Consider the following 22,848-nt stretch of genomic DNA (forward strand, 5'->3'; position numbering starts at 1 on the left):
TCAAGGCCAACACTCAGAGGTGCGGGAGACCCCGGCTGCGGCTTCGGCATCCAGACTTGGTGGGGTGAAGAAGGCCCCCTTCGCCATTCGCCGAGGCTGTGCCGCCCGGCTGTGCCAATCTCCCGACAGGGGCGGGACCGGCATGCAGCTCCGTCGCTAGGCGCTACGTCATTTCCTCGCGCCCGGTGGGGGCGGTTCTGGCCACCGCGCCGCTCCGCTCATTGCGGGCGCAGGCGGCGGAGTCCGTGGTACACCTGCAGAATGAGCGAGGCAGATGGGCTGCGGCAGCGCCGGCCCCCGCGGCCGCAGGTCGTCACGGATGATGGCCAGGCCCCGGAGGTCAAGGAGGGCAGGTAGGCCGGAGCTGGACTGGGACCGTCCTCTCTGTGGACGAGAGAATCCCCTTCATTAACCCCACTTTGACCGAGGACCGGGGCTCTGACCTCAGGGACGCATCCGCGGGGCGAGGTCTCGCGCGCACCCGAGCTGTCCCCCTCGCGCTGCTGCGGCCTTTCCCTGTCCCTCCTCGCACCCCAGCTGCTGGAGCCATCGCCTTTTGGCATCTCCCCGACTTGCCCTTGCCGGATCCTCTGGTACTCCCGGGACAGCCACCTGGCCACTGCCCTGCCTGCTGCTTTTGCATTGCCGTTTTTCACTTTCCTTGAAGGGAAGTCAGAAAAGATACGGGGGTCTCCCTCCTGCGGGGATCCTCTTCTGCACCTACTGCCGCCGCGCAGTGTGTATTCCACGCTGCGAAGTAGAGAACCAACATGACATTGTTGACAGTTTTTCTGATAGGGACAGTAGTTACTGATGATTATTAAATTTCCTTTTTACCCCAGCCTTAAGTTTTTTTAAAGAATGTTCTATTAGCTAAAAGCTGAAGCATGCTCCTTAAACCTTAATATAAGACATTTAAAAATCACTTTCCAGTTTTGTGACGTAAATTTCATGTTGTGAATTTCTAGATCAGCCTTGAAGTTGTGCAGTTAGCTTAATGTGATAGAAATGTTGGAAGTATTTACTTGGTCACTAGCTGTGTGATGAGGCGTGTGGTACGTACTGGGTGAGAGACAGTTTCTGCTGCTGATGGTCGGTTCTATTGACTAATGATGATAAGATAAACACAGACCATGCTTTGGCTTTGGAAAGACGTTTGTGAACGAACGGGGAAGTGCTAGCGTGGGTCTTGACTGGGGAGACGAGCCATTTTAGGTTGCTTTGAGGTCCCATTTTCTAGGATTCACCTTGCTAAATGTGGGTAGATTTGGGGACAGATTGCTCACCCTGCTGGTTGTAGATATTGCGAATTAATTACTAGTTAACGATGTAGCCAAGCAAGGAGCGACCAAGGCTGGCTGTGGAAACTAGAACAACTGCCCTTTAGAGCTTCTGCATGGCGTTGCTTTCCCAGTGCTTCAGGACCTTTATAGAAAGAGTAATCCTTACACGATGAAGCTATCTTTTGAAACACCCCTCTGTTTAGGAAGAGAAGGCTTTGCTTTTTAATGCACGCACCTACTTAAGAGTGAAGGATACATCGAGAATTCGACAACAGGTTTTCAGTAAACTTTGGAGGGCTTTTAGAGAAGAATCTGTCAGGTCTAATTCCCATTTTCCAATTTAAGATGGAGAAGAAGAGACTTGGGATTACGATGTTTTCACTCAGGACTGCCTGAGTGTGTTTTCAAATGAGTCTTTTAACTTATTTTTAGTTGCTCCATTAAGACATTAATTTCTTCTTTTTTCAGAAGGAAAAGTGATCCTAGGAGGAAGGAGTGTGAAAAGGAGCACATTTGTGGTTTCCTCCTTTAAACCATGGGACTTGTTGCTCTTGGGCTTTTGTGCTTCTTGACACCCAAGGTTGCTTGTACCCCTTGGATTTGGAGCCTATAGATTTTTTTCCTACCAAGTTCACAGTTCCTTCTTGGATTCTTGGTGTCTTTTTCTCTGATTCAAGGCCCTGTGGTCTGGTGTGCAAATACAGGGAGAGTTGGAGAATGCCCTTCAGATTTGGTTGGTGAAATGGCAGAGGATTTTGTAAGTTGTCAAAACAGGTTGCATCACTTGACTGTGACCTTTCCATAGGGACTGCAGGCAATTCAGGATGCCCATGCCCTCAAGGGAGCAAGTATTGCTTTAGGCTCTTCTTAAGAAATTTGGACAAACAAGTAGGTTGCTCAAGCTGCACCTGGAAAATAAGTTGCCAGCTTTCCTGACTATGTGAGTATAGGCTAGGAGTGTGTGGTGTTCTGTGAGTGAGACCAGAGTTGGAGGTGTTCTTCTTTCTTTAAGCTGAACTTATGCAGGTGCACAGTCTCTGAGGAAAGACACATGGAGAACACATGGAGGGCTTGAAGTGGACTCTGAATTCCCAGGATCAGTAGTGAGGAATCAAAATGTTAATCTTAGGCCAAAATAAGTGAGTGCAGAATAAGTGTGCAAGAGCAGTTTGCCCCATTTATGTGGCACACCCTCTCCATCTCAAGTGCTTAGTAGCTATGCCTAGTCCGTGCCTGCTTTATTTTCATCATCGTGGCAGATTAGACTGGACAGTGGTACTCTGAGTTTTCTTAAAACTTGACCAGCAAAAACACTAGTAGAAGCTGGATAATGAAGTCCAGGCGGAAGTTGAATAAGATTAACCATGTCCAGCTCCTCATAAGAACACTGATGGGAAAATGTGTTTCCAGGCCCACAGGACCCATAGACCAGAATCTCCAGACATTGTTTAAAGTATTTAAACAAACACCCCAATCCCAAACCAAACCAAACAAACAAAACTGTGAACAGTGTTCAGTTGGGAGCACCCAACAGGGGACTTCTAAATTCTTCTCCAGTTTGATCCTGTTAACTGTAAGAAACTAGTAGTGTTAGATCCCAGCAAGTCTTTTCAAGGGGCCAGTGATGTCCCTCAGTGATAAGAGTGTTGGTTTGACATGTAAGAAGCCCTGGCTTCTATCACCAGGACCATAGAAAGAAAATAATAGAAGGTGCTTGCCCAGATCTTGATAAGATGGGAGACATGGGACACCCATTCCTTGCATTTCTGGAATTTGGCTACTTTTGCAACTATAAGCGCTGTTGTGTTGAGTCCTGGCTGAACTTATTTTGGACAGAATTGAACCTTTTACCATGATGTGAAGGGGCAGTGACACTCAAGTAGAGCATCACACGCTCTCAATCACCAGGTTAAGGGTTTTAAAATTTGAAGTTAAGTTTACATTTAAATTTTACAGAGAGAAACTTTCTTGGAAGTTTATGGTTTTAGGTTTTTTTTTTTTTTTTTTTTGCTTAAGTTAACCTGTTTTTTTTTAAAAAGTCTCTCTCTCTCTCTGCTCTCTCTGTGTGTGTGTGTGTAAATGTGTGAATGTGTAGGTGTTAGGCATCCATGCCACAGTGTGCATGTTGTTCTCTCTTTCTGCCATGTGGGTTCTGGGGATTGAACTCAGGTTATCAGCCTTGGCAGCAAGAGCCTTTATCCTCTGTTGCCCTCCCTGTTAAGTTAATCTGGATATTAAGTGGTTAGTAAACTTACAATATAATTTATACAAGCAGATAATGATTCTATGAAGTTTCTGTAGCAAGAGGCTAAAGATTGTCACTTTTTAGAATCCAGGTAAGATTGATAATGCGTGTGAGGATTTCTGGTCATTCCTGTTGTTTGTCTGGAAGCTGCCCAGATTCCAGAGGTACCTCTTAGGCTGATAAAGCTTTTTGGAATTTTAGCTGTAGAATCTATGTGCATTCCCTAGGAACACATGCTGAGCTCCACCAAAGGAAGCGCAAGGATTTCCTTTGTTTCCTAAAATCGGCAGGTATAAAAGTTTGAGAAATTAGGGGCTCAGTTGGCAGGACTCCTGTTTCCTTAGGAAAATTTCACACACACCCTCCCTTGCTCATCTTCTCTGAATATGTGACTATGTTCATTGCATCATTGTAAGTCTGTCCTCCTGTCTTTCCTGAGTCAGAATCTTGGGATGTAGTCCTGGCTGGCCTTACACTTAAATCCTCCCTCGTCCGGCTTCTGAGTCCTGGTGTTATAGATTGTGAGCTGTGCCTGGCTTTCCCATTGCATTTTGTATACATCAATTCTTTGAGATTTTCTTTTGAAATTTTGTTAAAAGAAAGAATATCTGGAGTATAACTGACCAGAGTATTGCACACAGCTGCAAGATTGTACACAAAGAAATAGTCCTGTCTGCCAAGATTGACAAACCGCTAAAGTTAAGCCATGAATCACAAGGCCAGTGACCTTGCAATGGGGAAACTGGGTGAGTGGCTGTGCTTCAGAGTAGGCTCCAGAGCAGACAGGTTTGTCACTGTGTGGCTGTGCTGAATTTCACTCTGTTTTGTTTCTGGCAGCTCCTTTAGTGGCAGAGTTTTCCGAATGACGTTCTTGATGCTGGCTGTTTCCCTTGTCATTCCCCTGCTTGGAGCCATGATGCTATTGGAGTCCCCCATAGATCCCCAGATTCTTAGGTAAGTGCTCAGCAGTGTTGGGAAAGGGTCCCCCCGTCAAGTGGGAGTGTGCAATAGAATCAGTGTGGTTTGGAACTTGGTTATGTGTAGGAGAACTCTATTTCTTTAACATTTGAGTTTCATGTTGAATTAGTTATAACTCTGTTATAACTTAAAAAAGAAACGGTGGGAAGGAGTCTCACCGTGCAACAGAAAGTTTATTGAAGAGGAGAGTAAAGGGGCGGGGGGGGGGGAGGGCAGATACCGGTCCCTGGGGACAAGAGTAATGGGTGAGAGCGGGAGAGAGGGAGGGAGATGGGAGGTGGGCACGGCCCACCTTTTAAAAAGGAACACAGTGAATGTTCACAGGAGGTGCTGTTAGTGGCTGCAACTGAGGATGTATCCTGCCAGGACCCCAAGGGCAGCCAGTACAGATGCCTGAATAATAACAAACTCAATATGTGTGAAATCGTCTCTGTCATTGTAACAGAAACCAGCTACGAAAATCAGAATTAAAGAAGCGTAAGCGTTAGAAGTAACTGACTTTAGCTCATTTGAAGCAGCAGAAGCGCACTGCAGTGATTTAAATCACCTTATGTAACTTTTATAAGTAACTAATTTTTAAGATGTGTAATTAGTATCTGTTTTTGCTAAGTTATAATTCACCAGTGGAGGTCTGTGAGGTGAAAACACCTTACCATGTAGTCACGCTTGTGACCACAGCGGGGCAGTAAGGCTTGTGTGGTGTTTGCTGACACTGAACTTGGAGCTTGTAGAAGGGTTGTGTGGTTTGGCCTGGAGAGTAAGGGAACGAGGTAGGTTGAGGTTTTTGTGAAGGAGCTCTCTCAATTCCTTAATCTCTAATTTCTTAATATTTTTGTATCTCCCACCTTTAGAAATCAAAGGAAATCCTAGCTCTTCCATTTGGTTGAGTAAGTTTGACAAATTCACCTAGGGAATTTACATAGATTCTGCAATAGTGAAATTCCAAGTCATCATGCCAAAAGCCTTTGAAGACTCCTGGTTCCCCTGGACATACTAGTGGCAGTAAAGTCTGAAGTTTAGATGAGTTAGTACTTCATGTAAAGCGTTCAGGACGTCATACATAGCTTTGTCTAACTATGGAGCAAAGACCATAAACACTGCTGAATAATGTGTTGGATTTTATTTTATTTTATTTTATTTTTTGGTTTTTCGAGACAGGGTTTCTCTGTAGCTTTGGAGCCTGTCCTGGAACTCCCTTTGTAGACCAGGTTGGCCTCGAACTCACAGAGATCTGCCTGCCTCTGCCTGGGATTAAAGGCGTGTGCCACCACTGCCCAGCTCTGTGTTGGATTTTATTAAGATTTTTAAATTGGAATCAATTTACTTAGAACATGTTCAGCAGCTAAGGGAGGACTCGGTTCTGATGTGAGGTGGACATGAGGGCAGGAGTCACTTGTTTGTTGGATTTAGAATAACTAAACTGGGGCTGGAGAGATGGCTCAGTGGTTAAGAGCACTTCCTGCTCTTCCAGAGGTCCTGAGTTCAATTCCCAGCAACCACATGGTGGCTCACAACCATCAGTAATGAGATCTGGCGCCCTCCTCTGGTGTGCAGGCATACATGGTGGCAGAATGTTGTATACATAATAAATAAATAAATCTTAAAAAAAAAAAGAATGACTAAACTTTAGTAACTGAAGGGTCTGGGAGATGTGGATAGAGTACTTGCCTAGCAAGTGCAAAGACCTTCAATCTGATCCTGAACACTGTAAAACCAAAACCCAAATACTCGCTGGCCACAAACAAAGGTGTATAGTGCCCTGGACATAGGATTAGCTTGCATCTTGTAGTAGGAGCTGCGGGCCTCTTCCCACAGCCCGGCTCATGGTTGCCTGGCTAGCTTATGCCCCAAAATAACGACACACAAACTCTATTCTTTTAAACACTGCTTGGCCCATTTCTGTTCATGTGTGTAGCACCCCAAGGAGCGCTTACCGGGAAGATTCTAGCCTACGTCCATCCTGGGTCGGAGCTTTATCGCGTCTGCCGGGGAGAGGGGAGCATGGCGTCTGCTCCAGAGAGCAGAGCTGTCGAGTCTGAGCTCACTTCCTCTTCCTCCCAGCATTCTATTCTGTTCACTCCACCCACCTAAGGGGTAGCCTATCAAATGGGCCAAGGCAGTTTGTTTATTGACAAATGACCTTCCTCCATCAGCATCTTACGCTTCAGAGGGAATGCTGACCTAGCCAGCTTCCGGGGTTGGTTCTAATTATCTGTTACTAGTGGGTACTCTTTCACACTTCTGTCTGAGCCTCAGGCTTAAGGACTTACGGTAGTCTTCTCAGAGGTCAGGGGCCCTTTGTTTTTTGTTGTTTTTTGTTTTTATTTTTATTTTTTGATACAGGGTTTCACTGTGTAATAGCCCTAGCTGTCCTGGAGCTAGCTCTGTAGACCAGGCACGCCTCAAACTCACAGGTAGCTGACTGCCTCTACTTCCAGAGTGCTGGGATTAAAGGCGTGCGCAGCCTCCGCCCAGCCAGAGGCCCTGACAGTAGAAAGCTCTGTCATTCTGCTACCAGTAAACTGACCTAGGCCCCCTTGACTAAGACAGGGGAGTTAGCAGTGCACGCAGTGGTGATCAGAAGCTGGGTTAGAGCCAGCCTTGTGAAGGGGAGCGGCACACAGCAGGTGACTGAAATCCTTTGCTCTCAGGGAAGGCCAGTTTGTGTGTGGGAAGAATGGCAATGAAAGTTAGCTGAGAAGGGGTGTGTGGCTGTGGTAGGCAGAGAAACAGCTCAGTGAGGATCTGAAGTTGTTCAAGGTGAGCACTGGTTGTGCTGTAGGGGAGCCTGGTGAGGCAAGAAGGGCTAAGATGCAGACAAGTTTATCTTTTCGGTACTTAGAGCCACCCATATTCTTTATGAGAAGCATTCCTTTCCTTCCTTTCTGAGCAGAAACTCATCTGCTTTCCCAGGCCCTGGGATGTAAATTGCAGTGGAGGCTGTGGAGCAAAGATCTAAGATGGCATGGCTCACGACTGTCTTGCATGTGGACATTTGTGTAGTACAGACTCAGCACACTTAGAGCTGACAGAGCTGCGAAGGGGTTCAGTAAGCTTGATCCCAGAGGAACGAGCACACACAGTTCTGGTGAGAAACTATACCACCACCAACAGAAAGATAAATAACGACAGGAACAGTACAGCCGTAGACTCAAGGACGACCTAGTGTCTGACTTTAACTGATGCCTGTGGCCTGGCTAGCCAGGTGAGGCCCCAAGACATTGTCTGATTTGGGCTTCCTGGTGGTTGTCCTCTGCTGCCAACTACTGCTATGGGGACCTTGCTTGCTTTTTGCCCTTTTGTATCCAAGTCTGCCTATCCCTGTCCTTGTTGCCCTCAAGCCTTGAGACAAAGTCTCCCTTTGTAGTCCAGGTTGACCTCAAGCTTGTGGCAATCTTCCAGCATTGGCCTCCCGAGTGCTGGGATGGGAGGCATGAGGCACTCACTATGCTTGGCTTTAAATTTTCTTATTATTTCCCTACTGGGACTGCCCTCAGGCTGCCTGTGGACAGGGATAAACACGCAAATGCTTCTTGAGAACTTCCTGGGTGGAAGGACTTAAGCCAAGGTGGGGAGGGTTTATGCTCAAACATGGTTTGCCTTGCGAGCTCAGCTTGGTGTTTGGGTCCGAACTGAACTCCTTGGCCAAAGCAGACAGGCACTGAAACTTCCTAGTTAAACAGCTGAAAGGGTTTGTCTTTTTCTTGCTGGTAGAAAGCCATGGTTGAGAGCCTGAGCAAAGGGAGAAAGAAGAGACAGTTTAATCTGGGTGTGGGGGTGTCAGAAGTGGCAACAGAGAGTAAAGTACATTGTTGTGAACTGAGAGGCAGGCAGAGTAGAGAGCGCTTTATCCCCCACATTCGCAGCTGCCTCTCCTTGCTGAATGGCAAGGCTATGGGGAGGATGGGAATACTACTCTTCCTCCTCCTTAGCATTGGGAACTCCCTGTCTGCCAGGCTCTTGAGATGTAGCAGAGGGAAGCAGGAAGGAGTCCCTGGTCCACACAGCATCCCTTCTAGTGGGCCAGAGAGGCCAACACCAGGAAACTGAATCCAAAAGTACATGAGAAGGCCATAAGTGTGATGGGAAGATTAGAGCAGGAGTGGGGCCAGGGTCAGGGAGGGCAAACTTTAAGCTGGGTGCTAAGAGTAGGCTTCACCAAGGAAGAAAGAAGTTTATGGGTGAGTTAAGGACTAAAGATACTTGGTTCTCAGGACCCTACAAAGGGGGCTGGCATGGGGAACAGAAGAAACAAGGTAGCAGCATGAGAAGCCACTCCAAGGACTCTGGTTCTGAGTGAGAAGGGCCATTCGCAGGGATCAGCAGGCAGGCGCTGTGCTGTGAACTGCTTGATTGAGAATAGACTGTAGAGATGGGAAGCAGAGGGGAGAAGACACTGGCCGGGGCAGAGGCAGCAGAAGAGGACTTGGGAGGACGGTGCAGTCGTCTCTCTTTAAAAGTGGCCTGAGCAGTAGCTGGGAACTATGGCACTTTTGCCTGTGGATGGGAATGGGTTTGGAGGAAAGTTGCAGGAGTTGCTCTGTGGGTGGGGAGGATGGTCCAGGGCTCAGCAGAATGTACCTGTGTGAGGTCACGAGCTCTGGATTGTTGTTCTGTGGCTTGCTCCCTCTCTTCCCTTACATGTGAAACAAGAAGGTGATCAGCTGTGGAAGGTCCGCAGAGCCCTCCCTGTGTCAGGCAGACAGCACACGCTATAGGTACTCGCTAGAGGGCTCTCTGTATCAGAGGGTGTGAGGAGGTCTATCTGTCCTGAGATCCTCAGGGTGTCTGAGGTATGGGGACATGCAATATTTGTATTTTCACAATTATTTCCTACTATAATCTTTCCTGATATCCTTGAATTTCCCCCCTTAACCTTTATTTTTCTGATATTCAAGGGTGTTATAGGAATCTGTGTGTCAGAACAGGGAGATAGACATGCCACGGGTCCTCAGGAAATTTTTCTTTCATGACTATTTTAACACACAAATCCTTGCAATTGTATTGTTTTACAGCTTCAATCCTTGCAATTGTATTGTTTTACAGCTTCAAAGAACCCCCTTTAATGTTTGGTGTTCTGCAACCAAATACAAAGTTGCGACAAGCAGAAAGGCTATTTGAGAACCAACTTAGTGGGCCAGAGTCTCTGGTAAATATTGGGGGTAAGTAAAGAAGGATCTGGGGAATGCACTTGGCTGGTTTCCAGGCTGCTGTTACTCAGGGTGAGTGGGATCAGCTGCAGCTGATCCAGTTGGGGAGCTCTGGGCTGTGTCTCAGCTGTGAACATCTCAAGGGAGCAACTCACTTTCTTCTCTCTGTCTGGTTTGCATTCCATTTTTGTATGTTTTATTTGTTTGTTTTGTTTTTTAAGACACAGTGTTTCTGAGTAGCTCTGACTTTTGGAACTCTATCTGTAAACCAGGCCTCAAACTCAGAGATCTGTCTGCCTCTGCCTCCTGAGTGCTAGAATTAAAGGTGCATACCACCATGCTGGGCTACGTGGGAGTGATTTTGAATTAGTTTCCACAGAATGTTTTCTTGTGCTCAGTGTTGTGAGGAGGCAAAAGGCCAATGCAGACACTGCTATTGAGTTCATTTATTTAGTTAGATAGGTGTTACTGACAGCACCCTAGGTCTTTGCTTACCTTTGTTTTGCATAGGTTTTATTTCGAAGTGAAGAGGAGTGGTTCTCACTGTTTTCACTGAATGGAACCCATCTGTTTTAGGAAGTGTTGCTTGGTGGTCTTTGTTCGCTGCATTAGTGAGTGCACCTGTTCTGCCCTCTCCCTTTCTCCATATTGAGGAGCTGGGTGTACTGGGTGCCATTTCTGGTGTGAATCCAAGGGGACCTCTCTGCTTCTATTCTTGTGGTTGTGAACTAGAAGTTGGCACCCAGAACACCTGCTGCTGCTGTTGGTGCAGCTTTGTTTGGAGAGTATCCTGGGGGAGACTGGCAGGTGCTAACTGCCTCAGGATGGCGCTCGAGGAGAATAGCCATCAATTAGCGTGCCTTATTTTATCTGTTTTTAAGTGGTCCATTTTTAAAAATGTTTTTCAGCAGTTGTTATTTCTTTGATATCGACTTCTGTAGCAGAAATAGTGCAGAAATTCTTTCTAGACAGTGAATTTTGAATTGCTTGCAAGTAGGAGTCCAGGATGAACCTTGAGAGTTTGTTTAACCTCAAAGTTTATTTATTAAACACATTTTCTCACCTCCTACATAGTCTCATTCCAGATATAGAGTTTAACATTTTTTCAAGCTTAACTAAATATCAAACCAGGCACATCCTGTTCTTGCAGCACCTATGCCAGTTGGCATAAGTTATAAAGGGCAGACTTTGACAAGGCATTTTTTCCCATCCCACCATCCCGTTTTTCTTCCACCAATGTAAGCTCCTGTGTGTGCTAACGGTAGGTCTGCCCATCCCACAGTTTGCATTGAAGTTTTTCCTCTTGCCGCATACTACGTCCCACCATTGATTCCATATGCTTGGTATCCAGGGCCCCTAACCTCACCAGTGGGCACTGTGTGTGTCCCTGAGGCTTTTGCCCTTTTCTGTGTATGCATCGCCTTAATCTTCCCAGAACTGTGCGACGGGGCTCATGTTCCAGGTGCTGTCTCCTCATATGTACCATTGTTTCCTGCCAGTACTGTTCTGAGTCCCTTTCTCCACAAGGTGGTGTTACCTGCCTTTCCTTAGAACAATTATGAAAGCATGACCCAATCATCCTGACTGCCTCTATTGAGTTAGAAAAGTTCTCTGGATTAGGACTTGCAATTAATAGTTACAGATAAGAAATTTGAGAAGCATTAGCCCTTGCTAAGTCGTAGGGGAAAACATTCAAGAAAGGACAGAATTTTCAGGGAAAATTACAGCTGTCACATTTGTTTTCATGTGACGAAGTGAAACTAAAAACTGCTGAAAGAATCAACAACATAATGAAAGAGGAAAGAGCCTTCAATCCGTGCAAATCCAGCAGTGTCCTGTGCTACCCCAGGTCAACTGGTCCTCGCCAAGTGAGAAACCATCTCCCTGGGTCTTGCCTCAAGGAAACCCACTGGATAGGCATTCATATGCTAACCGAATACTAGGCTGCATGGCTCTCAACATTTGTAAAACCTACTTTGTTTACTCTCTGTCAAAGATGCTCAAAATGGTTCCAGTTTTGTATATTTATTGTTATTATTCTTTAATAATTGCAAACACACACACACACATATATATGTATATATGCCATTTTTACGCCTTCACCCTCTTTCTCCTGTTTTCACTCCCTCTGAATGCCTTGCTCTTCCCAGTGAGTTGGGAAGATGTTTTCACATATTTTTGCTTGTGTTTTTATTATTTATTTTTTTAAATGATCCACTGAGCTTAACTAGGGTGCTTCCTAAAAGAGTTTGGCGGGGTTATTTCCTAGAGAGAGTGTGGGCGGCATAGCTGCATCACTGAAGAAAACGTCTCCCTCCCTCATAGCCACCAATGCAGTATCTCCTCAAGGGGTTACTCTGAGTCCCTCCCTCAGCAGCCACCAATGCAGTATCTCCTCAAGGGGTTACTCTGAGTCCCTCCCTCAGCAGCCACCAATGCAGTATCTCCTCAAGGGGTTACTCTGAGTCCCTCCCTCAGCAGCCACCAATGCAGTATCTCCTCAAGGGGTTACTCTGAGTCCCTCCCTCGTCCCTGATGAAATGTTGACAAGCCCCGTTTTGTGAAGGTGACTGTAGTTCATGAATGCAGCAGCTGTGCCACATGCAGAAGAAAGCATTTCACAGCATACTCCTCCATCCTGTGGCTCTACATTCTTTCTGTCCCCTCTTCTGGGATGTTTCCTGAGTGTTGGAGGGGGTGATCTGGATGACTTTTGAGGGCTGAGCACTCCGCAGTCATTTATTCCCAGTTGAGACTCCTAACACCAGTGCAGCATTAGCCGTCGTCCCCTGCAAAGGAAAGGTCTGGCCAAGGCTGAGGGCAGTGCTAATCTATGTATATAAACATACATATTTAGAAGGCAGTTTGACACAATTTCTATTTATCAAAACAACAGTAGGTTCCCCTCTAGGACCTGTGAATAGCTCCCTGGCCTTGGACTTTTGACCAGAGCAAACTATTTTTAAGATCTGTTTTAGACTTACAGTAACGGAACAAAAAGTAGAGATTTTATCAGAATGGGTGTTAGGTTCAGCACACAGGTTTAGCCTTTCTACTGTTGCTATCTCCCACCATAGTGGGTGATTATTCCTACTGTCTTTTTAAATTAGGGTTCACTCTTAGCATTGTTAGCTCTGTGGATTTGGACACTTGTATAATGCCATCGTAGAGGATATTTTCACCATCCTAAAATCACCCGTGTTCTTCCCTCTTTAACTCTCATCTACTAGTGACTTGAATTTCCGCATTGTTTGCCCTTTCAGAATGTTGCAGCATTAGAAACATACAGTCTCTAGACCTCTTGCCTCTATGTTTGTGAGATACTGCTCTGTAGTTTCTCTTAATGTCTTTAGGGCAGTGCAGAAGTTGTAATTCAGAGAATGAGTTAAGATGTATTATTTCAACTTTGGTCCTCTGAAGCAAATTTTAGAGATTTGGCTATAATTTCTTATGGGAGAATTCATCATTGAGCCAGCTGATTGGGGACTGATACTTTCTGTCTTGCAAGGTTGTTAATTATTTATTCAGTTTCTATAACACACATAGGTCTGTTCATACTGCTTTTGTACAGACTTTGTACAGCTTTTGACAGTTGTATCCTTTGAGGGAGCCTCCATAGTTTCGTTACTTTATTTATTGATTTGTTTATTTTGTTTTTTCAAGACAGGGTTTCTCTGTGTATCCCTAGCTGGGCTGTCCTGGAACTCACTCTGTAAATCAGGGTGGCCTTGAACTCACAGAGATCAGCCTGCCACTGCCTTGGGAGTGCTGGGATTAAAGGCATGCACCACCACTGCTGGCTTGTTATTTTAAATTTTAAGGATTTAAAAATTTCCCATACATCATTTCTCCTTCATCTTCAGAATTGCTGTTTCCTTTCTGGCTGTTGAAATACAACCAATTGCTTGCTGTACAGAAGAGAGTGTGGCCATAGCTCTCAGCCAGCCCTTTAATGATCTTCCCTCTGTTTTCTTAAACAGATGTGATGTTTACTGGCACAGCAGATGGCAGAGTTGTAAAACTTGAAAATGGGGAAGTGGAGACCATCGCTCGATTTGGTTCAGGCCCTTGCAGTAAGTTGGTGACACATCATTCAGAAGGTTGTCCCTTTCTCCTGGATGTCACTTTCATAATTGGAAAGCTGCTGATCATTTGACAGACAGGACACACTGGTGTCACCTCCATTTTTTATTGCCAGGTGGTCATTTGACCTCAGAGTGCCCAGTGGAGTCCATGGTAGTGACTCTGGTGTCCTGGCTTTCCAGTTGGGCTTTGGTCACGTACCTGCTGTGTATTTCCTGGTGGTGTACCCCCTCCTCTTCCCATTCAGTCTCTGGTTGCCCTGTGGGAACTTCAGCTGTTCATTGCTGTGGGTGCTGCTTTCTGTAAAGGCAGGGGCTTTGTGACTGTCCGGGGCTTACATGTCCTTAGTAGCTCCTCAGGGATTTCAGTTGTGTTAGTCTGAGAACCCTTAAATTTTTACACTTGGAAAGGATGAGCAGACAATCACACTGTTTAAAAACTGGTCCACAGGTTTCTTACCATTGGTTTTTTTAATTAACTTACTGTAAATTTCTTATTTATTTTTTTGTGGTATTCTGGTGGAATCCAGGACTTCCTGTTTACCAGGCAAGTGTTCTACCATTACGATTTATAGCCTAATTATTATTTTTGGTAGCTGGGATGTTTTATAAAAATGATGCATTTTCGTTTCAAAATAAAAGAAGCATAAACATACAAAATCAAAATAAAAGTCACTTAGGGTCCTCTGAGAAGTGACCGTCTACCCGTCTACCATTTCAACGGGGACCTTTTCAGGAAGCGTTGTGTCCATGGACACCTATGCTCACACTCTGTATTTGCCTCTTCCGTCTCCCCTGTCCACTGCACACATAGCCCCTGCACTCAGCGCCTCCATCGAGCACTGGACAGTGAGCCCCCTTGTGGTGCAGTAGCTTTTGCAGTAAGCACCTTATAGTGTGCTCATTCTGTAAGTACACGCTGTGGTAGCACCTACAGTAAGCACCCATGTTGAACATCTTGCAGTGAGCCTCTGCAGGGGCCGGTCCATTTCTAATGCTGTGGTCTTTTTGCTCTGTATAACATGGTGTCTGTTTAGGGAGGTATGGAAGAGATACCTGGACACTGAAGAGGGCACAGGTAGAATCTTTGAGCAGCCGCTGATTCCTATTGTTTATCTTCCTAGAAACCCGAGATGATGAACCTACCTGTGGAAGACCCCTGGGCATCCGGGCTGGGCCCAATGGGACTCTTTTTGTGGTTGATGCATACAAGGGATTATTCGAAGTAAATCCTCAGAAACGTATGTGACAACTTGTTTCTTCGATATTTTCAGCTCTTTCAAACAGTATACACATAAAGCATGTTTAATAAGGTTGTTAAATATAGTCTACAGACCACTACCGTGCTTTCTTACTACATTAACAGCACGAGTATTGTGTTGGCCAGCAGAGAGCTCCCTTTCTGAGCCTGCCTTGATCCCTGACCAGTTTTTCTCGGCATCTCTTTCAGCCACTGCCTTTCAGAACTTTTACTCCTCAGCCTCCTGTTTGAGAATCTTTCCCCCCCTTAGACAGTTCCTTCTCCTTTCTCTCCCACAACTGCACATGATATTTCCAGAACTGGTATTATAATATGTGCTGTGTACTCTATGGAGGACAGCATGGAGGATTTGTGCTTGGGGCTTGACCATGGGCGCTGCAGCCTGGTCTCTACTTTCTGGTGGTTAAGACTGGGGAGGTTATATGGTCTCTCTGTTCCTGTTTTTCCACATCGTAGGGAAGATTAATAGTGGACCTTGCCTGTGGATTCTTACACGGGGTTAACTAATAGTCTAGTTAGGAAGTTTGGTACTCAATATATGTCCCTTCTGCTATTTGAGTTTTTAATTGAGGGCTCTCATTGTATTGCCCAAGCTGGCCTCCAGTTACTGAGTTTAAGCCTTCCTCCAATCTCTTCCTCTCCTGCCTAGGACTGCACTGTGTCCCTCATTCCTAGCTAGTTTGAAAAACTCACTTTTGTTGCTGCTTAATGTAAAAGCAGATGAATAGAATATTTTGATTTTTTTCTCTCCAACTGACATAGTACTAGATTTTTTTTACATAATTTTTTCTAAATAGCTTTTAAAAAAAGTTTATTGTTATCAATTAAAAATGTGTTCTTCATCTTTATAATTCTGCCTTTGGTAAAGTTTCATCTTAAAACATAAGATTTCCGTGTAGTGGCTGATAATGGTTCTCACTAGGAACTAGAAAAGCTCATTTTACTTTTTTCTCTTGACTTTGGTTGAGTTGATTAACATTGTGACATTATCAAGGAACAAGTTCCTAAAATAACAGCACATCTTTGGTTATTTTTTGTGACTTCAGGTGCAGTGAAACTGCTGTTGTCCTCTGAGACTCCCATTGAGGGCAAGAAAATGTCCTTTGTGAATGATCTCACCGTCACTCGGGATGGGAGGAAGATCTATTTCACGGACTCCAGCAGCAAGTGGCAGAGGCGGGACTACCTGTTCCTGGTGATGGAGGGCACTGATGACGGGCGGCAAGTCTTTCTTTCAGGCCTTCCCCTCAGCTAGTAGATTAGCCACGGGTGACGGGCAACAGACCCTGTTTCTGCTGGAAGCCATAGTAGGGTCTCAGCACAGTGTCAGCGTCTAGGAAGAAGACCGTGGTGGCTCTGGAGTCAGGTGATGGCTCAGTGTGATCTCCCTTCTTCAGAGCAAATACAGTGAAGTCTGTTCATAGGGGTTCTAGACAGAGTGGCTGAGGCCCCCCAGCAGGCCTAAGCTTCAGGTCATGCCCCTAAAGGTTGGTGTGCTGACCCTCACTGTGTTGACCTAATTCTCTGGTCAGTAAAGGGATACAGGATCTGGTGTGAACAGGAAGGGCCCTTACTAGCCAGCTTGGGATCAGGTCCATACAGACCCCTGACTTGGGTTTTATCACTCCAGTGGGAGACTGAGTCACTCTCCCCTTCCCCAAGCCCACGGGAGGTCTCAGGTCTTCCCTTTTGTGACTGTGGTGTTGGGCCTTCCCCAGCCTGCTGGAGTATGATACCGTGACAAAAGAAGTCAAGGTTTTGTTGGACCAGCTGCGGTTCCCTAATGGCGTTCAGCTGTCTCCTGAGGAAGACTTCGTTCTGGTTGCCGAAACAACCATGGCCAGGATACGAAGGTGTGTGTGGTGTGAACAGAGCTGTCACTTCTTCTCCAGAGCTTGTCGTGGCTGTGGCAGGATAGGAGCGAGTTGAATGAGTGTCTGGAATGCTTCGGGTCCCTTCTCGGGTGGGCCTCCTTCCTCATGTCCCAGCCTTTGCGAGGGTCACAGTCCAGAGTGTGTCTTGAGGTCATGGCGTCTGTGTAGCCTGCAGTCTATTTTGCTGTACGGTAGGCTTTGGTTCTTCCTGCCTGTGTGGTCCTCAAGATGTGTGCCAGCCGTTGTGCTTGCATTCACTACAGATGCATGGATAGTATTTCCCGTATGAATATTTGAACTAAGACCAGTTTTGTGCTTGCCTAAAATTTTTTCCTTAAATTTTTTTATACTGTATATTGCCTACTTGGGCATGTTTTTCAGAGTCTATGTGTCTGGCCTGATGAAAGGAGGGGCAGATATGTTTGTGGAGAACATGCCTGGATTTCCTGACAATATCCGGCCCAGCAGCTCTGGCGGGTACTGGGTTGCTGCTGCGACAATTCGTGCTAACCCCGGGTTTTCCATGTTGGATTTCTTATCTGAGAAGCCTTTTATTAAGAGAATGATTTTTAAGGTAATTATGAAAACTGATTCCCGAAAGCAAGATGGAGATGAGTCTGATGGTCTCCTTCCCTTGGCCTGAATAGCGCTCAAACTTACAGTTCTAGTCAGAATATTTGGTACCTATCATACCTACTTTAAGTACATGTATGTGTGTGAAGGCTAGATATCAACCATACAGGTCAGTCCTTTGGAACCGTCTACTGTATTTTGTGAAACAGGGTCTCTCATTTGGAGTTCATCAGGTAGGCAGGGCTGTCGAGCCTTTGAGCTTCAGGCTTCTTCCTGTTTCCATGTCCCCAGCATTGGGTGTGTGCTGCCACTTCTGGCTTGGGTGCTTGAGTGGTAAGCACTTTACTGACAAAAGGACTCCCCTAGTACTATAAACAGGTTTTATTCGTTAGCCTAGAATACAAGTTGAAACATTTGAGTCTCCGTCCTCTCTTCCCTTTTCCTTGCTTCTGAGTGTTTTTGTCTCTTCACCTTCCTGACTTCAGAGCCACCTCCTACCTGTTAGTCCTGCTTCTGTCTGTCTATAGTGGCTGTTTCAACCTGCTTCTGCCCTCCTCCTACCCTGTGAGCCTCATGACTTTCCTTGGCTTCTCAGATCTTAGGAGCCCCTCTCTCCCCTCCAGAAGGGAATGTTTCAATTCTGAGGAATGAACATACCTATATTGCATTTTTCTCTGTCCTGGAATTGGCCGTTTCTCTGGGGGAGTACTTGGGCTTCTGGGTGCCAAATGTTTATCTTTTTGGTCAACACTGTTTGTAGGTTCCTCAGGGCCAAGCTAGGAAGCAAGCGTATGTTTGCACCTACATTCATTTATCCTACTAGTTTAAGAAGCCATAGTTCATGCAGATTACTGTAGTCTAACTGAGCCCTGTGGGCTTTATTCTAGTTTTCTTAGTTTTCCCCGTCTTTGTACCTTCCTTGTCTTATAGTGAGATGCCTGGGTCCCCTTATCTTTCATGTATTTATTTTTGTTTTTGAGACAGGATTTACTACATAATTGCCTAGATTAGACTACAGCTCATTTTTACCAGCCTGCGTCTCTTAAGTGCTGGGGCTACAGGTGCTTGCTGCCATGCATAGATGTGTTTACTGTTTAACCAGTTCCCCACAGTACAGCCATGCTATAGCTCTTGCCCTCCCTGAGAGACTCAGCCCGGTCCTAACTCTACACAGGTTGCTCCTCTCCAGGGTCTTTTCTCTGCTTAAGCTTTTCCTGAGCTCCATAAGGCTGCAAATGTTTGTAGCTGTGCTCAGAGGTGCTCAGCCCGTCACTGTGCAGGGGTATGCCCACAGGACTGCAGACCAGGCTTCAAGGAAAAGGTCATATCATAGGATGGACTTGCTCGCTTAAACCTCCCAGCCTTTTTGTGACTGTGAAAGGCCGTTAAAACTCCCATCTCGGCTGGGCGGTGGTGGCACGCACCTTTAATCCTAGCATGCAGGAGGCAGAGGCAGGCAGATCTCTGTGAGTTCGAGGCCAGCCTGGACTACAAGAACTAGTTCTAGGACAGGCACCAAACTAAAAAACAAAACAAACAAACAAAAACAAAAAACTCCCATTTAGTGCCTCTTATACTCTTTGAGTATTTTAAACCCAACTAGAGGATTTGGGGTTAAGCTGTACTGATTTTGACCTAGTATTCTGGTGAGCAAAGATGGTTCTCAGCTCGACTTCAGTGTGGTGATCTCTTGAAATGTGATCTTGCATCTCTCTGTGGTTAGCTAAGCCTTTGCTTGCTGTCCCTATGCAGGTTTGACCTCTTAGTCTGATCTGCATGGGAGTTTGCCCCTGCTCTGTGTGACCTCCCTATCCCCAGATGCTGGGCTACTCTTAGGTAATGAGAAGTTGTGTGGTAAGTTGCTCGCAGTCAGAAGATACGCTCTTCTCCCTGATATTTCTCTTCCAGCTCTTCAGTCAGGAGACGGTGATGAAGTTTGTGCCACGGTATAGCCTGGTCTTAGAAGTCAGTGACAGCGGTGCCTTCCGGAGAAGCCTACATGATCCTGACGGACTGGTGGTCACCTATGTGAGTGAGGCCCATGAACATGACGGACACCTGTACTTGGGTTCCTTTGGATCCCCCTTCATCTGCAGACTCAGCCTCCAGTCCGTTTAGCCAGCCCAGCAGCTGCTCCCACTGTGCATGCCAGGAATCATCACATCAGCCACCATCGGCCTGGAGGGCGCCATGGACATAGCCTTGTCCCTGTGTTCCTGCTAGTCCTTGGGCGTGTGGGAGTCGCTGCTGCAACCTGGAGAAGGTGTGGGTCTCCAAGAGTGCCTCTCACCTGGACTTGATGTCACTTTTTGAGGGAAGCAGTGTATCTGCTGTAGAGAAGACAATTCATGGAAAGCCATTCCTCTACAAAAATTATGCTAAGTAACAAATTCTCTAGGGCTTGGAAGATTTCAGACACTTGTCCCAGGGCTCAGGGTTTGGTGATAAGAGTCGGGGATCAGCTATGCAGGGACCCTTCTGCTGCGATTGGCTCTGTCTGCCACATTCAGTGTCTTCATTCTAAAAGTGGGGTCACACTTTTGGGAGTGGCATGGAAGTGCCAGTGCAGGTATGTTGAGGTTGCTGGCTGGGGTCACGCAAGCTGAAACTTTGTTCTCAGGGCCATGTGAGATGTGTGAGAATATTTGGATCTTCCTCCACAGTAAAGGGGTTCCCTCCGAACCTCTGCATGCTGTGACTCAGCCTCTTTTCATGCCAGAGCGTTTTCAAGACTCCTGTTTCAGTGGCCGAGAGGATTGCACTGGGTTTCTTTCTGTGACTACCTCCTCCACTGGAATTGGGTGACCCAGCGAGCCTGCCCCTGCACAGGGTGCTTACGAAATGTCCTTTTTATAGTTTGATTCTTACCTTTAGACCTACAAATGTGAGGAGCGGCCTGTTGATGTGATGTTTGCGCTAATGTCATAAGCTCAGAGTTGCCTGTTTCTTGGCAAGTATGTTTATACACTGGTCTTAATTTTGATAAGAATAAATAATATAAATCTCACTTTGCTGCTGGTTCTTCCTTTTGATGAAGTGGCCTGGGAATTTCTTCTCTACTTTAATTTTCTATTTTTCTGCTTTAATTGTTTAACAGTGTCAGTATGAAAACTGTTTTGGTAAGGGGATTGTTTTAGGGCCAAACAGTTATCTGATTTCCTTAGACTTGAAGCTAGGGGACCCCTCAGGGCTCCCAGGGTCCTCAAATGGCTCCTCCCCCTTTTGATCCATCCCAGGTAAGTTGGTATTGGCCTTCTCTGCTGTCGGCACACGTTTCTTTTCTCCTGGAGTGAGAACGCTGAAGAGACTGGCTCTCTGAAGAGTTGGAAATCATTTGATAGGAAGGTAGTTTGAATAGTTAATGATAGAAAAATTGAAAAAGAGTCAGTAGCTGCAGTAAATGAAAACCATTGGCTGGCCCCCTTCCCTCCCCACACTGCTCATGTCTGGAGTTTGATGAGTTGTCTTTCCTAATCTTACGTCACCTCTCCGGGACTGGCTTTGTAGAAGTAAAGCAACAGTAGGTTTGTGGTAAGAAGGACTTCAGACCAATGACACTAAACAACTGTCAGTACTGTTTACAGAACATTATAGGAGAGAAAGTTGAACATCACATGAATACTTTTAATAGCAGTGATGTGTCCCCTCCTTTAGGTGTGCATGAATAGCCGAGTCTGTAAGAACTCTGCATGTTCTGGGCCTGTAAGTTGACTCAGTTGGTTTGAGAAGAGAATTTTACCTTTAGGACTAAGTTTTCCCTGGTGAAAGTATAACTTTTTTTCTTGTACTTTTAGCAAAGAACTTTTGATTTTGACTCAGCTGTTTCTCTCAGCTCCCAAGTGTCATTTCCTGTGTTCATCTGGTTATTTGACATGATGAGGTGCTAAAGAGGGTTGTCTTAGGAGGTTTAAATATGTGGTATGCTTTTCTTGTGAACATAAAGGGCATCTTCTCAGAGTTATTAATATGCTCAGAAGATTAATCAGGTAATTAATAATTTGCCTCAATACTGTTTCAAAACTGTCAGGAGTCAGTTTTTTGCCTGATGTAATGAAACGCCTTTTGAGATTTTTATGGTCGACATATCCATCCTTACAGAGTAGTTGTGTATAATTTTAAGAGTTTTCCACATACACTGTCTTACCAATTTTTTCGAGACATGGTCTTGCTATGTTGTACAGGCTGGCCTTGGATTCATGGGCTCGAGCCATTCTTCTACCTCAGCTCCTATGTAGCTGAAACCGTGTGTACCATACACCCAGTTTGTACATGTTGAATCAGTGATGCAGGGATGGATGGCCTTGTATGGATGAGAGCTGAGGCTCAAGGGTTGGTGACCGCTCAGGGTCTCAACCAGGAAATGACTAAGCTGGAGTCCTTGTTATAATTGAAGAGTGTTCTGGAAGGCTGGACAGGAGGCAGGTGGCCTTCCCAAGGCTTTGGAGGCAGTGGCTGTTGTAGTTTTTAGGCTTGAGCCAGGGCCTTGGTACGATAGCAGAGTCCCTTAAGATGCCTTGAGTGTATGTGGTTGAGGCGTTAATCTAATTAATCTTAATCAATAAAAAGTTGAGTGTCAAATATTGGGGGGAAGAACCTGAAAGATCAGAGAACTGGGAGCAGATGCCACTTGCTTCCTCCCTGTCTCCTTCTTCAGTCCAAAAGGGCTGAGATCCTGTCTGCACCCCTCCTTTTACTGTCCCCACCTCCCTAGTGCTGGGATTAAAGCTGTGTGCCACCACCATCTGGCTTCTATGGCTAGCTCCGCCCTTTATTTATCAGAACACAAACAAAATATCATATAACATATGGTGGCCTGGCAGCAGTGGTACAAGGAGTTCCCATGGGCAGGGGTGAGAGTGGTGTTTTATGGAGCAATAATTGTAGGTCAGCTCCCTCTGCCACCTGCAAGGGATGCTAAGCTGAGCAGATATTTGAAGCATGCAGGCAAGGAGCTGGCACAGTGTATCTGGTGAGGAACGTGTGGCAATGATAAGGCTGGAGAAAGCTCTGGAACATCAGAGTTGAACTCTGTCAGGATTCTCCAGACCTTGATGTGCTGTCCTTGATACTTGGGAAAACCAGGATGAGACCCTTCCCCTATTGCTTTACTGTGGATATCACACAGCTGTGTCCCAAAGGCTCTGGCTATGTGCCCTGTGACTCTCATATGTGGGGTCAAGGACCTTTCTCAAGAATTGGCTTTAGTGACTCCACAAATGCCAAGTGAAGTCACTGCCTTGTGGCATTGCTGTTATCACTGTCCTGGAGGACACGGGACAGATGACTGCTGTCCCGTCTCAGGGCTACAGTGGTTATATTGCCAAGTGCATTGGATGCAGATTTGCTTTCCCAGTTGCTGTCAAGTCTGTATTGCTTCCGGGTGCCCACATCTTTCTGCTTTG

General features: G+C 45.9%; 1 protein-coding gene across 1 annotated transcript; it reads left to right on the forward strand.

Moving 5' to 3' along the window:
• The first annotated feature begins 193 nt into the window (after window positions 1-193).
• Window positions 194-20,447, forward strand: Apmap (adipocyte plasma membrane associated protein). Its single transcript, XM_057781587.1, has 9 exons — window positions 194-353; window positions 4,366-4,482; window positions 9,553-9,668; window positions 13,637-13,729; window positions 14,863-14,979; window positions 16,046-16,220; window positions 16,718-16,852; window positions 17,255-17,447; window positions 19,355-20,447. Exons 1-9 carry the CDS (start codon window positions 262-264, stop codon window positions 19,562-19,564), a joined length of 1,248 nt encoding a protein of 415 aa, XP_057637570.1. The 5' UTR covers window positions 194-261; the 3' UTR covers window positions 19,565-20,447.
• Window positions 20,448-22,848: the final 2,401 nt, after the last annotated feature.

Source organism: Chionomys nivalis, chromosome 9 (assembly GCF_950005125.1).
Source record: "Chionomys nivalis chromosome 9, mChiNiv1.1, whole genome shotgun sequence".
In the NCBI taxonomy this organism is placed as follows: Eukaryota; Metazoa; Chordata; class Mammalia; order Rodentia; family Cricetidae; genus Chionomys; species Chionomys nivalis.